This window comes from Erpetoichthys calabaricus, chromosome 18 (genome assembly GCF_900747795.2).
Source record: "Erpetoichthys calabaricus chromosome 18, fErpCal1.3, whole genome shotgun sequence".
Lineage (NCBI taxonomy): Eukaryota > Metazoa > Chordata > Cladistia > Polypteriformes > Polypteridae > Erpetoichthys > Erpetoichthys calabaricus.
Window position 1 is genome coordinate 30,450,264 of NC_041411.2, and position 13,267 is coordinate 30,463,530.

Sequence of the window (13,267 nt, forward strand, 5' to 3'; positions counted from 1 at the left end):
TGTGAAGTCTAAGCAAAAGCCCCCAAAGCATTAAATCTTTCATAGTTTTTGGCTTCATGTTGAGTAAAGGAATTCATCACTGCATGAACTGTACCTCACACTTAGCACAACAATTAATTATGAAGAGGTGATGCTAAACCCAAAAAGTAAAGAGTATAAATATATATCAAGAAGAGTGAAAAGCTGATGCTGGTGCCACTTAACATTTTTTTTTTAACTATGCTTGAATTTACTATTTGTCATTAAATTAATGGACAAATTATCATTGCAAAGGGTAATTTACAGTATTCTCTATATTAGTCCTTTGACATCGGTCACATCCCTACTGTTGCAATTACCTTGATACTGATAAATAAGAAGTATCACTACCTTTCTTGCCAATGCAATTTAAAATGTATGGTCTGCATCGATTCTTCTGAATAATTAGTCTTAGTAATACATATTGCACAGCTGAAGCATTTGTTATCGATCATACCATAGCCAAGGTAGTATTTTGTGATTTTTAAAGGAACAGATCTTATTATATAGTATTGACAAAAATAAACTCTTCAAGTACAAAAAAGTTTCTTATTCAAGATTCTCGTTTTTCTTATCAGGCCAGCACTTCACCTGTCTCTTATAAAAAAACGATTCACATCCACTTTAGCAGGTACAATACTTTGTATTACCTACCAGATAAATATGACAGTAAATAAATATGACAACTGTCACCAATTGTAACACATTTCTTCGATAACACAATGATATTCTTTTTACGCTTTTATTTTTCCAGGATAGTCTGTGACTTCACACAGCCCAGTTTTGGACTAAGCAGCTTTGAAAAAATAATGAATGAACTGTAGGACAAACAAGATTTATGAGTGAATGCTATTTACAACAATAAATACAGAGTTTTTAATGTTGATTAACTTACAATATCGTCTTTATCCTCCCATTCCACCTCAGATAGATCTACGCTGCTGTAATTTGGTTTTCTTCTCTTTTTTCCCTCTTCATACTAAAATTAGAAAAGGAAAATAGGTGGTGTTAAATCTCAGTGTCCAACATACAGAAGACCCTCCATAGCACATTATACTTTGTATAATAGAAAGCTGCGTTTAGACATAAGGAATTCTGGATAAGTATACAGGATTAAGCCATAACAAAAGCTGTTCACTTATGCCAAACAGCATGAAAGCAACACAACAAGGGTTGGAATTTTGAAATAATGGATTTAGCTTCAATTAAGAAGCTTCATTTTGCAAAGGCATCCTTAAATTTGAGAGAAATATGAAAAAAAAGCGTCTTAGACATGAAAGCATAAGGAGTTTGTCAACTGTGAGTCTGAATCCTCCACTAAATCTTACTCTTCATTAAGTTCATTAACCTCCTAATGTCTCCTACATATACTAATACAAAAATAAACATCACAACAGAAAATGTTAAAGCATGCAAAGTAATTAGCTGATAATCCTGATTAGAAAAGTAATTTTTTACAAAAGAAGTTTTTAAATATTTACATAAATGGAAAAATTGTGAATACTCTTGGTAACTGTATTCTGTAATTGTTGGGAGTGGGCAATGCAACCATCCTACTCCAATTTTAAAATCTCTGTTTTGGCTTTCAGGCAAACAGGAAGCAAATTTAAATGTATATATATATACTGTATATATATATATATACTGTATATATATACTGTATATATATATATATATATATATATATATATATATATATATATATATATATAATATGACAGAGCTCAGCACCCTGTCACAGAAACCGAGTCCAACAACCCTGCACAGGTATCTCATTTCAGCTTCTTGCATTTATATATAATCTCTGCTGTCTGAGAATAGGAAAGCTGGAGCCACAGAGTTAATTAGGAAATGGTGAATGACAGACTTATAGTCAAAGAACTCAGGTTAACCATAAACAAAACAGACAAAAATACTAAACCCCGATAACTTAACCAATACTCAAAGCCAAGAACACTACGTTAGAAACCTACTATGATAGGAAATAATGCCTAGAAACTCACAAAAATGTTTTTCAAGTACCCAGAAACTTGGAAGACTGGAAAATCATAATGCCAATGGGTGCTGTTACCAACACCAAAAGACTCCGAAATTGTACAAACTGTAGAAATTGTACAAAATGGTAGCATTTCATGAAACAATATTTACAGAACAGCCAGGATCAATGATACCATCAGTGCTACATCTCATATATTTATGTTTCATATAAATCTCAAAACTATAGTATGCCCAATTCTTACAGTTTTGCAATCAGAGAACACAATTTCAATTGGTCTCTCAAAGATATTATGATATACAAAAATTTAAGGAACCAATTTGCTTACTTTAGAGCAATATTAATACATTCTTGATAAATTTTGATAAAGCTTGCCTGTTCCACAATTCTACAGTTATCAAATTAAGATGTCCTTTTTTCATAGAGGACAGAGGATGGATGTGTATTTTTCTAAATGAGAGAAGTCAGACATGTTTCATATTACATAACTATTCCTAACATTTTCAGTTGTTACCTAGATTTTCAAATTCTTAACAAAACCATAGGTAGTTGTAGATAGTCACAATGTGCACCTATTACCATAAACAGAGTAATGTGACACCCCCACGACTCAGTCATAGCACTCTATACTCTCTGTGACTCACAATGACAAGATCAAACTGCTTTGATTTTCTCATAGCAAATCGCTGGTCGTAGGGTTGGCCTCTTGTGTCTGTGTTAGTTAACATGGCACGCTCAACTGGAAGCACAATGAATATAAAACCTATAAAAGGTCAAGAATGATGGTGGCTGCAAGGATGCAAACTTGGAAATGGAGAAGAGGCTTGTTGAACTTTAGAGGCAGCACTGACGTTTTAGTGTTTGTGGTATCACAAGAGGGCACAGGCTACAACAAATCCTGTAGATTCAGTATTACTTGAAGGTTGTGCTTGAGACATAATTGTTCAAGAGTTTCAACATACTGTTTTTTCAATGTATAGATCTCTAAAGGTCTGGATCAAAAGTGACTTCCTTTAATTAAATACTGCATAGGCTTAGGAATACATTAATGTCATGCACCAGAGCAATTGACAGTAACACCTTAAAAGAATTTTCTACATTTGTACCCTATTCAGAGTGAATAATTAGTAACCGGATTACTGGCTAATTGTGGACTATTAGTCATGGCAGGGGCAAAAAACAAAAAATATAAAAAAGACATTGAAAAGGATTTCCATCTTACTTGCAGTATACATTACATAGTATGTATAATGATCATTAACAATTTCACTAAACTTTATCCTATATCTTACATTTCCCTTTTGACAAACTTCCATATAGTACATTGTGACAGAATTGAGGCAGTCTGCAGTAGTCGCTGTTTCCACAAATAACGTCAATGCAGTCCAAATAGGTATTTTCAAATAATAAGGACAACAAGCATGTTCACAGCATGTTAAAATTTGAGATAATCTTTGAAAACACAAAAATGTACACCAAAATGAAGAGTTATAACTTGAGGAAAGAAGACTTTATGCATCTGTTTGATTTCTGAACAGTTCCAAGGTATTTAAATGTTTAGCATTGACAATTTTAACCCTTTCGGCCCTGGATTTTCTGTTTTTATGGGGAAAATTATTTTGTGAGATATTCTATCTTTGGGGTGTCTAGGAAGTTCAAAAGTGAAAAAACAAAAACATTATCATTATTATTATACAATAGCTGCCAAATACTTCAATCTTCTTGAGGAAATACAATTAGAAGTAGTGCGCACAGTCCGGAAGCGTCCATTTTCACTTCCGTGTTTTGCGGCCTGTATGCCAGTCTCTCCAGTTTGCGCTAATAGTCGCACACGCAGTTCCAACGGCTGCAAACGTACCTGTGCTTTACAAAAATGGCTGCCTATATATGTACTAGTAATAGGATGTCAAGGTCGAAAGGGTTAAGACACATCTCTAAGGAATATAATGCCATTTAAGCCCTCAAACAGTGTTAATTAAATTAAAGTATATCTTCTACTATTACTAAATCTATTTGTCCCCAAGGGAAAGCTGAAACTTTACAGAAGCTCAAGAAAACAAAAAAGTATCTTTATATATAATCTGCATTTGGATCTTGATCTTTGTTTGTCCGCGAATTCATGTTTCCCTGACCACCAGAGGGTGCCCAAGAGCCTTGAACACCATACACAACTCAGCCAAATGCAATTTTAGGTAAAATGCAAGGTTGTTTAATCTTTATTATATATAATCTTCATTTGGATCTTGATCTTTGTTTGTCCACAAATTCATGCTTCCCTGACACTGCCTTGGTTGTTACTTTTGTTTACAAACACTGTCGATACCACTCTTTGTGTTTAGATCTGGCGTCGACATCTGCTTCATTGTCGAGACTGTGGTTTTTTTGTGTTACTATTGACCGTCGTTGGCAGCACTTTGTCCAAATCGAATGTTCACCCACTTCTTGGAGTCGGCAGTCAGAGTATATAAGTCGGACACACTTCTGTGATTTTCCACCAGTCAGCGTTTGGAGTTCAAGAAAGAAGCATTGGTTCTTCCTTACACTTTGGATTGCCACAAAGCAACCTGCGAGATTGGAGAAAGGTTGAGAAGAGATCGTGAGAGGAAAAGACAGCGTCGTGAAAACGAGATGGACTGTGAACGGAGAGAAGCAGAAATGCTCCTCCACCACCATATAATTACTATTCGGACAGTGATTCCAATTAGGCCGTTCCTATTGAATCAATGTCCAAGGGTTTTGTTTTGTAATTTTGTTTCCCTTATAAAAAATCATAATGCTGTGCGATGAAGGGCCGAGTTCACGACTGGCAGCCGCGTTTATACAGAGAGCCCTTCACAGACAACTTTAACACACGCAATGTAGTTGGGCGCACATGGCTAGTATATTATATATATACACACACATAAATAGTATATGTGTGTTGTACTAAATGCATATCATTTGAGACCTTACAGTATATTCTACAGCAAATATAAATCTGTCAGTGCTATTTCTATAATCAGACTGTCTTTCATTATTATTATGATTTAGATGATAGTTGATCTTTTTTGAGGACCTATTAAGACAAGAGTATAGAAAATTTCAAAGAGTTCATAAACTAATAATTCCAAATTATTTACAAACTTATAATTTAATAACAATTGAGTAATAATTGTCTTTCACTCCGACTTAGATGATATTTGGATCCCTTCGAGGAGCCACACCTTTATTGTATGTATAGCATGTGGGTTTTATTCAAGTGTGTACAGTATTGCAAAAATGTTGAATTAACATATGCAGTTGATTTAAAACTTTAGCAGATTCTGTCAAGAAAGAAATGTAACACGCTTCTCTAGTAATGGTCTTGGAATTTTTTTAAAACACCAAAGATGAGAAATGTAACTCAAAAAAGAAAACAAAAACCTCAAAAATGCATTTTCATGTAACGCACTGCTTCTACCCCAACAGCAAGAAATAGATTCCTTCAGCCAATTTTGCAGTTTACTGTTAACATGCATTTAATTATGTGCAATACCATATCCTGCCTAATTAATTGGCTTGCGGTTTGCAGCTGTTGTTCAAAGCAATTTGACATTTTCGATTTGAAATGCATTAAAGTGGCTACAGATCATTTTTTTTTTGTCAATAACAAGGCCGGGAACAAACTTGTTAAAGTAAATAAATGCAAACCAAAGTAACTTCAGTGCACTGCTGCAATTGAAGAATCCTGGGTCATACTGTTTTGCTTTATTTGTTTCCAGAAGATACTTTATTGTTTTGTGCAGTAAAATGCTTTGTATTTAACTGTTTCTTAAGTTTCTATCAGACAACTACCTGGAAGATTTACCACTCAGAAAATGTAAGAGCTGTTATATTCAGGCTGTGATGCACATATAAATTTTACAAGTACATTCACACATTGCCTGAACATGCATAAACTTAAGTGAATATGTGAAACTTTAGTAAGGCTTTTTACGAGGTTTAACCTTCCTCTATGATCTTCTTTCTTGGGCAAGTTTATTATCGTCTTTTATTAATCAAGTTGTTCACCGTAGTTCACAAGATACACCCTGTAGGCTTGTAGAAAAGGTCACCTTTCACAGATATGTGACAAGATTTTGCAATTTAAAAGGGAAGAAGTTTAATATTGCTGTTTTGCTTGCAGGGTTTCTTCCACAGAAGCCTTCATTGCCATGTAATACTTAATACTACTAGAACAATGTTTAATACTACTACTACTAGTACTACTATAATGCAAATACTAAATTTGCATAGGAGTATAACAGAGTGGAGTACTATGTTGTGGCACACACACGTGTTTAGGGGACAACCAAAGGGCCTGAATAAATGCAGTTCCACGCCGGACCAGGGGGGTGGCGAAGTGCGCTAATTCTCTCCCTTAATTCCTTGCAGACCATTCTTGGGAAATCCCACCCTGTTTTGGGGTAGCCAGTGATGTCACTTCTGGTTCCTCTCCTGATGACATCACTTCTTGTGAGGGTTTAAAAGCTGCCATCTTAAAGAAAATACTCAGTCTGTTTTGGACTCAGTTGTATGAACATGTCTTTGTCTTTTGACAGATTTTGCAGCCGGGAAATATTATATAGGTGGCTGCCCCAAAACTTCCCAATGTCTCTTGGCTATTTTTGTGACAGTTGCCTTTTGGTCGGACATGCAAGTAAAATCTTTATTGTGTTCTGTTTACAAAACAATATGACTACTACTGCTATATACTGCGTTGTGCTATATTATAACAGCTTCTTTCAGATACACACCACATAAACCTGACTCGTATAAAAAAATTCCATTTGCTTTAATATGCCCATATATTTTTAAGAAAGGCAATTAAAATTGTCAAACAACTTTTGAGCATATGCACACAACAATAAGAATGGGAGATGATTATGCTGTGTATGAAATGCCAGCAGAAGATAATATGAGCAAACACGTTCACTTCAAGATGGATTAAAGACAACTTAAACAGAATAATGCAAAATCACTTCAGCTCTGCTTTTTTATTTGCAATGAATTTAAGTTATTCCGCAAGCAGAAGGGCGTGATATTGAAAAACAGCTGATTGTTCAATCCAAAAAAGATCATTCTAGATATAATTCATCCATACAATCTGCTACAATAACAATAATAACACATGCCTGATTATTTTGTGATGATTATGGCAACAGCAGAATAACCATGACTATCTTTAAAGGAGATCATTACAGTTGCTACAATTTTAATGAATGAATTAAATGCATAATATCACTTTTGGATTCACATTAAGAAATGCAGCACTATGTCCTAATTATCCAGAAAAAATAACTTAGAGGTTTTTTTTATTTTTGTTTCTAAACCATAGCAGAGTTTAAAATGAATTATTTCACGCTTGTTTTGCTGGCTCCCTATCTACAGCAGTAATCTTTTTCCTGCTGGCTTAGGCTTTGGCTCCCTTACATTCCAAATACGATTAAGCTTTCACACCTTACTCACACCGTCATATTCACCTGAATGCCTGGCAGAAGTATATTTAATCTGCATTGCTAGCAAACACAATTTTGTTGCTTCAACAAGCAGAAGGTCAATTCACCCGTGCAGTTTCACAGACTGCCGCTAAACAGTCCTGAGCCATCCCAGTTGTGGCACACTGCTGTAAGTATAAATGCAGCGAGGGGAGGCAGGTCTACAATTCAAATGTTCATTTGTGTTCCATTTTCATTCATGAGAACATTTACTAGAGGTGACTTATTTAACAATATGTTAGTTAAATACATGTGCTTGGGATGCCGTGAGTTTTACGAATGAATGATCTGACTATCATAAATAAATGCTCTATCATAAATAAATATAAATGTTAATATTAACATATTATTTATTTATTAATTAATTAATTAATTTTAACATATATAAATATAAATGTTCTATCAGGGGCGGCACGGTGGCACAGTGGGTAGCGCTGCTGCCTCGCAGTTGGGAGACCTGGGGACCTGGGTTCGCTTCCCGGGTCCTCCCTGCGTGGAGTTTGCATGTTCTCCCCGTGTCTGCGTGGGTTTCTTCCAGGTGCTCCGGTTTCCTCCCACAGTCCAAAGACATGCTGGTTAGGTGGATTGGCAATTCTAAATTGGCCCTAGTGTGTGTTTGTGTGTGTCCTGCAGTGGGTTGGCACCCTGCCCGGGATTGGTTCCTGCCTTGTGCCCTGTGTTGGCTGGAATTGGCTCCAGCAGACCCCCGTGACCCTGTGTTCGGATTCAGCGGGTTGGAAAATGGATGGATGTTCTATCAGACGGTTGTAGTGAGCGCCCTCTTCTACGCGGTGGTGTGCTGGGGAGGCAGCATTAAGAAGAAGGACGTCTCACGCCTAGACAAACTGGTGAGGAAGGCAAGCTCTATTGTAGGCACGGAGCTGGACAGTTTGACATCCGTGGCAGAGCGATGGGCACTCAGCAGGCTCCTATCAATTATGGAGAATCCACTGCATCCTCTAAACAGTGTCATCACCAGACAGAGGAGCAGCTTCAGCGACAGACTGCTGTCACTGTCCTGCTCCACTGACAGACTGAGGAGATCGTTCCTCCCCCAAACTATACGACTCTTCAATTGTACCTGGTGGTGGTGGGGGGGGGGGGGTAAACGTTAACATTATTCAAAGTTATTGTCTGTTTTTACCTGCATTTTTATTACTCTTTCATTTAATATTGTTTTTTTGTATCAGTATGCTGCTGCTGGAGTATGTGAATTTCCCCTTGGGATTAATAAAGTATCTATCTATCTATCTATCTATCTATCTATCTATCTATCTATCTATCTATCTATCTATCTATCTATCTATCTATCTATCTATCTATCTATTATACAGTGCCTTATACATATATCTATCTATCTATCATATACAGTAACATAACATTTTTTTCACAGACATTTTTCATATTGTGTGCTGTTGTTCATTCATTGTCATAAAGATGCTTATTATTTCAGAAACTTGCTTTTATTCATTCTGCATGATAACATGAGATGAAAAATGTTTCTCAGCCATCACTACTTATTATGTAGGGTAAGTAACATATAAAAAAATATATAATTTTTGGGTGGAGTATTCCTTTAAAATTAACCTTTGACTATCATGAAATGGGAATGACTGAACAGACATGCAAAAACCCCTGTTGGAATTAAAAAGCAACCCTTGTCATGAAGTTCTGGAAACAAGAAAGAAGACATGAAACAGCATGCAAAATCCTCCAAGCTTATAAAAAGACTCTTACATCATTTCCTGTATGTTTGTAAGATAAGCAGATTTTTTTAGACCATACTTTGTGCTTATGAAATGGTGTGCCTTTGTGCATAGTTGCACACCACCCCTGCTTTATGATGTCAGAGGCAACTTTTAAAATAAAAGCCTTTTAAAGCTCTCTTATCAAATAACTCTCAGATTTGACTTTTCATTAAAACAAGATACAGTGGTGTGAAAAACTATTTGCCCCCTTCCTGATTTCTTATTCTTTTGCATGTTTGTCACACAAAATGTTTCTGATCATCAAACACATTTAACCATTAGTCAAATATAACACAAGTAAACACAAAATGCAGTTTTTAAATGATGGTTTTTATTATTTAGGGAGAAAAAAAATCCAAACCTACATGGCCCTGTGTGAAAAAGTAATTGCCCCCTTGTTAAAAAATAACCTAACTGTGGTGTATCACACCTGAGTTCAATTTCCGTAGCCACCCCCAGGCCTGATTACTGCCACACCTGTTTCAATCAAGAAATCACTTAAATAGGAGCTGCCTGACACAGAAGTAGACCAAAAGCACCTCAAAAGCTAGACATCATGCCAAGATCCAAAGAAATTCAGGAACAAATGAGAACAGAAGTAATTGAGATCTATCAGTCTGGTAAAGGTTATAAAGCCATTTCTAAAGCTTTGGGACTCCAGCAAACCACAGTGAGAGCCATTATCCACAAATGGCAAAAACATGGAACAGTGGTGAACCTTCCCAGGAGTGGCTGGCCGACCAAAATTACCCCAAGAGCGCAGAGACGACTCATCCGAGAGGTCACAAAAGACCCCAGGACAACGTCTAAAGAACTGCAGGCCTCACTTGCCTCAATTAAGGTCAGTGTTCACGACTCCACCATAAGAAAGAGACTGGGCAAAAACGGCCTGCATGGCAGATTTCCAAGACGCAAACCACTGTTAAGCAAAAAGAACATTAGGGCTCGTCTCAATTTTGCTAAGAAACATCTCAATGATTGCCAAGACTTTTGGGAAAATACCTTGTGGACTGATGAGACAAAAGTTGAACTTTTTGGAAGGCAAGTGTCCCATTACATCTGGCGTAAAAGGAACACAGCATTTCAGAAAAAGAACATCATACCAACAGTAAAATATGGTGGTGGTAGTGTGATGGTCTGAGGTTGTTTTGCTGCTTCAGGACCTGGAAGGCTTGCTGTGATAGATGGAACCATGAATTCTACTGTCTACCAAAAAATCCTGAAGGAGAATGTCCGGCGATCTGTTCGTCAACTCAAGCTGAAGCGATCTTGGGTGCTGCAACAGGACAATGACCCAAAACACACCAGCAAATCCACCTCTGAATGGCTGAAGAAAAACAAAATGAAGACTTTGGAGTGGCCTAGTCAAAGTCCTGACCTGAATCCAATTGAGATGCTATGGCATGACCTTAAAAAGGTGGTTCATGCTAGAAAACCCTCAAATAAAGCTGAATTACAACAATTTTGCAAAGATGAGTGGGCCAAAATTCCTCCAGAGTGCTGTAATAGACTCATTGCAAGTTATCGCAAACGCTTGATTGCAGTTATTGCTGCTAAGGGTGGCCCAACCAGTTATTAGGTTCAGGGGGCAATTACTTTTTCACACAGGGCCATGTAGGTTTGGATTTTTTTTTCTCCCTAAATAATAAAAACCACCATTAGCAAACTGCATTTTGTGTTTACTTGTGTTATATTTGACTAATGGTTAAATGTGTTTGATGATCAGAAACATTTTGTGTGACAAACATGCAAAAGAATAAGAAATCAGGAAGGGGGCAAATAGTTTTTCACACCACTGTATTTGCTCAAGCAGCATCCCTCTCACTTGCACATATTCACTTGAAGCTGCTCTGCGCAAACTCACGGATTCAAGTCATAATGAAGAGTACAGCCACAAGCTGAAGAACTTAGCCCTTGTAGTGATCAATTGGGCTTCGAGAATTGAAGATAATAGGTCGTCTGTTTCTAACAAGATATGCTATACAAATGCCATGCACCACCAATCTGAGACTAGATACATCTCATACCGAGGGGGTAACCAGGATGATCGATTACTTGAAATGGTCATAAAATATATTTCAGTAGGGTGAAGAGATTTAATCTCAAAATCCTCACCCCAACCTCCAGGTACTCCTATGTTGCACAGCGATCTGACAGTCCATAGTGCTACATCCAATGATGAAGGGCAGGCAGTGTGGTATAGTGTTTAAGGCTTTGGACTTCAAACCCTGAGATTGTGGGTTCAAATCCCGCTACTGACACCATGTGACCATGAGCAAGTCACTTGACCTGCCTGTGCTCCAATTGGAAAACCCAATAGAAATGTAACCAATTGTATCATAAATGTTGTAAGTCACCTCGGATAAAGGCGTCAACCAAATAAGTAAATATAACAAAGGTGCTAGGGATATAATATGCTATAAGAGAGACATGCTGCAGCAAAAAAAAACACACAGCGGACGTCTTAGATCATACATTTTTTTCATTTAAAGGCATACATTTTCCAAGCATAAAATTGTTTAGCAATTGTGGAGCATGTCCTTGTAGATAGGCCTTCTTTCTTAACCCAGGGTACTTACATGTTAACAGAAAATATTAAAATCTATTTCCTACATCTATGATAATCTTACCACTTGTGTTTGAACTAAACACGAGTTAGCATCCATCTATCTATTTTCTAAACCCGCTTATCCAGCTTCCAAGGGTAAGTTCCATCTTCTACATGCTTACTTACAATATTATAAATATTATTCAAGATTCTAAATTCCTCTTCTGAGATGAAACTTTAAAACACATTTATTATTACTGGGCTTCATGTTGGTTGAATAGCCACATTTCTTCTTTCTTAGATCTAACATTATAACAACATTCAGTATGTGTTCTGGAAGTCCTCAGAGTAATGTAATCAGGGGTCTTCTGCTCCTTGTAGATTGCCCTTGATAAATTGATCTGAAGATTGGAGACAGACAATTATTTAAAACGGACTTCAATGCCTGTTTACAGTAAAAATAAGAATATGTCACGCAAGACAGGGATATATTTAGACTAGCTCCTGGAGGAAGGCCTGGACTTGGTCTTTGCTGCCAAGCTTGTGGTAACTGGATAAACCACCAGTCTGTTTGGGCCAGTCTCAATTTGCAGTGGGAAGCTATTGTGCAAGCTAATGGTAGTAGCCAAAGCAATACTAATTTGGTGAAGAACACGTATGGGAAATTTTCAGACAGACTATATTGATGAAATGAAAATTGGAATCTTGGGACATGAAATGTCACTGAGCTGGGAAGGAAGCAGACGTTCTGTAGGGGGTATTAAAAGTGCTAGCTGGAAATTTCTAACATTTTCTCTACACATAGCTGTTGAACCATGTTTCTCGATCAAAGATAATCTCTCCACTCTCTGGCATTTATGAGGATGCTGACAAGCCACTGCCGCTAGTGCATTAAACGTATGCTTTTAATACAGAGCAAGAGTCAGGATTCTGTAAGTACCAACACAGGTGTCTGCCAGTTGCTTTAGTATGTATCTGTTTCCTTTGTGTTGTTTATGTTTTTGTGCTCTTGACACCCCAACATGACATGAGATGCTGCACATGTTAGATCGATTCAAGCATTCTTGGCACACATGTTCATGCTTATCTATATGCAACATTGAAAGTGATATATTAGATATCGGAGAGAGAAAACTGCATTCAGCACCCCTAGTGGACAAGGTACTTCCATTCGGGCTGCACGGGGCACCAGCAACCTTCCAATGTCTGGTAGATAGAGTGCTTCAGCCCCACCAGTCCTATTGTGCCGCCTACCTTGATGACGTGGTCATCTTTTCCGGCACCTGGGAGGATCAAGTATTGCAGGTTTACATGGTCCTCCTGACGCTAGCGAATGCCTGGCTGCGCATCAACCCCAAGAAGTGTTTCTACAGGTTGAACGAAGCCAAATATTTGGGCTACCTGGTAGGTGGAGGGCTGGTGAAACCACAGTGCTCCAAAGTAAAAGACATCTTGGAATGGC

The 13,267-nt window shown here is 37.3% G+C and overlaps 1 protein-coding gene across 4 annotated transcripts in view; it reads right to left on the minus strand.

The window, feature by feature from the left end:
- The window catches only part of cacna2d3a (calcium channel, voltage-dependent, alpha 2/delta subunit 3a), a 624,026-nt gene that overhangs the window by 156,892 nt on the left and 453,867 nt on the right, over positions 1-13,267 (minus strand). For all 4 annotated transcript variants that reach the window (XR_007933861.1, XM_051921047.1, XM_051921048.1 and 1 more), the window contains one exon: positions 914-997. Coding sequence is in view for 3 of the 4 variants with exons in the window: in XM_051921047.1 (XP_051777007.1) it covers positions 914-997 (84 nt within the window). In the remaining variant the exon portion in view is untranslated. The remainder of the gene's footprint in view (positions 1-913; positions 998-13,267) is intronic.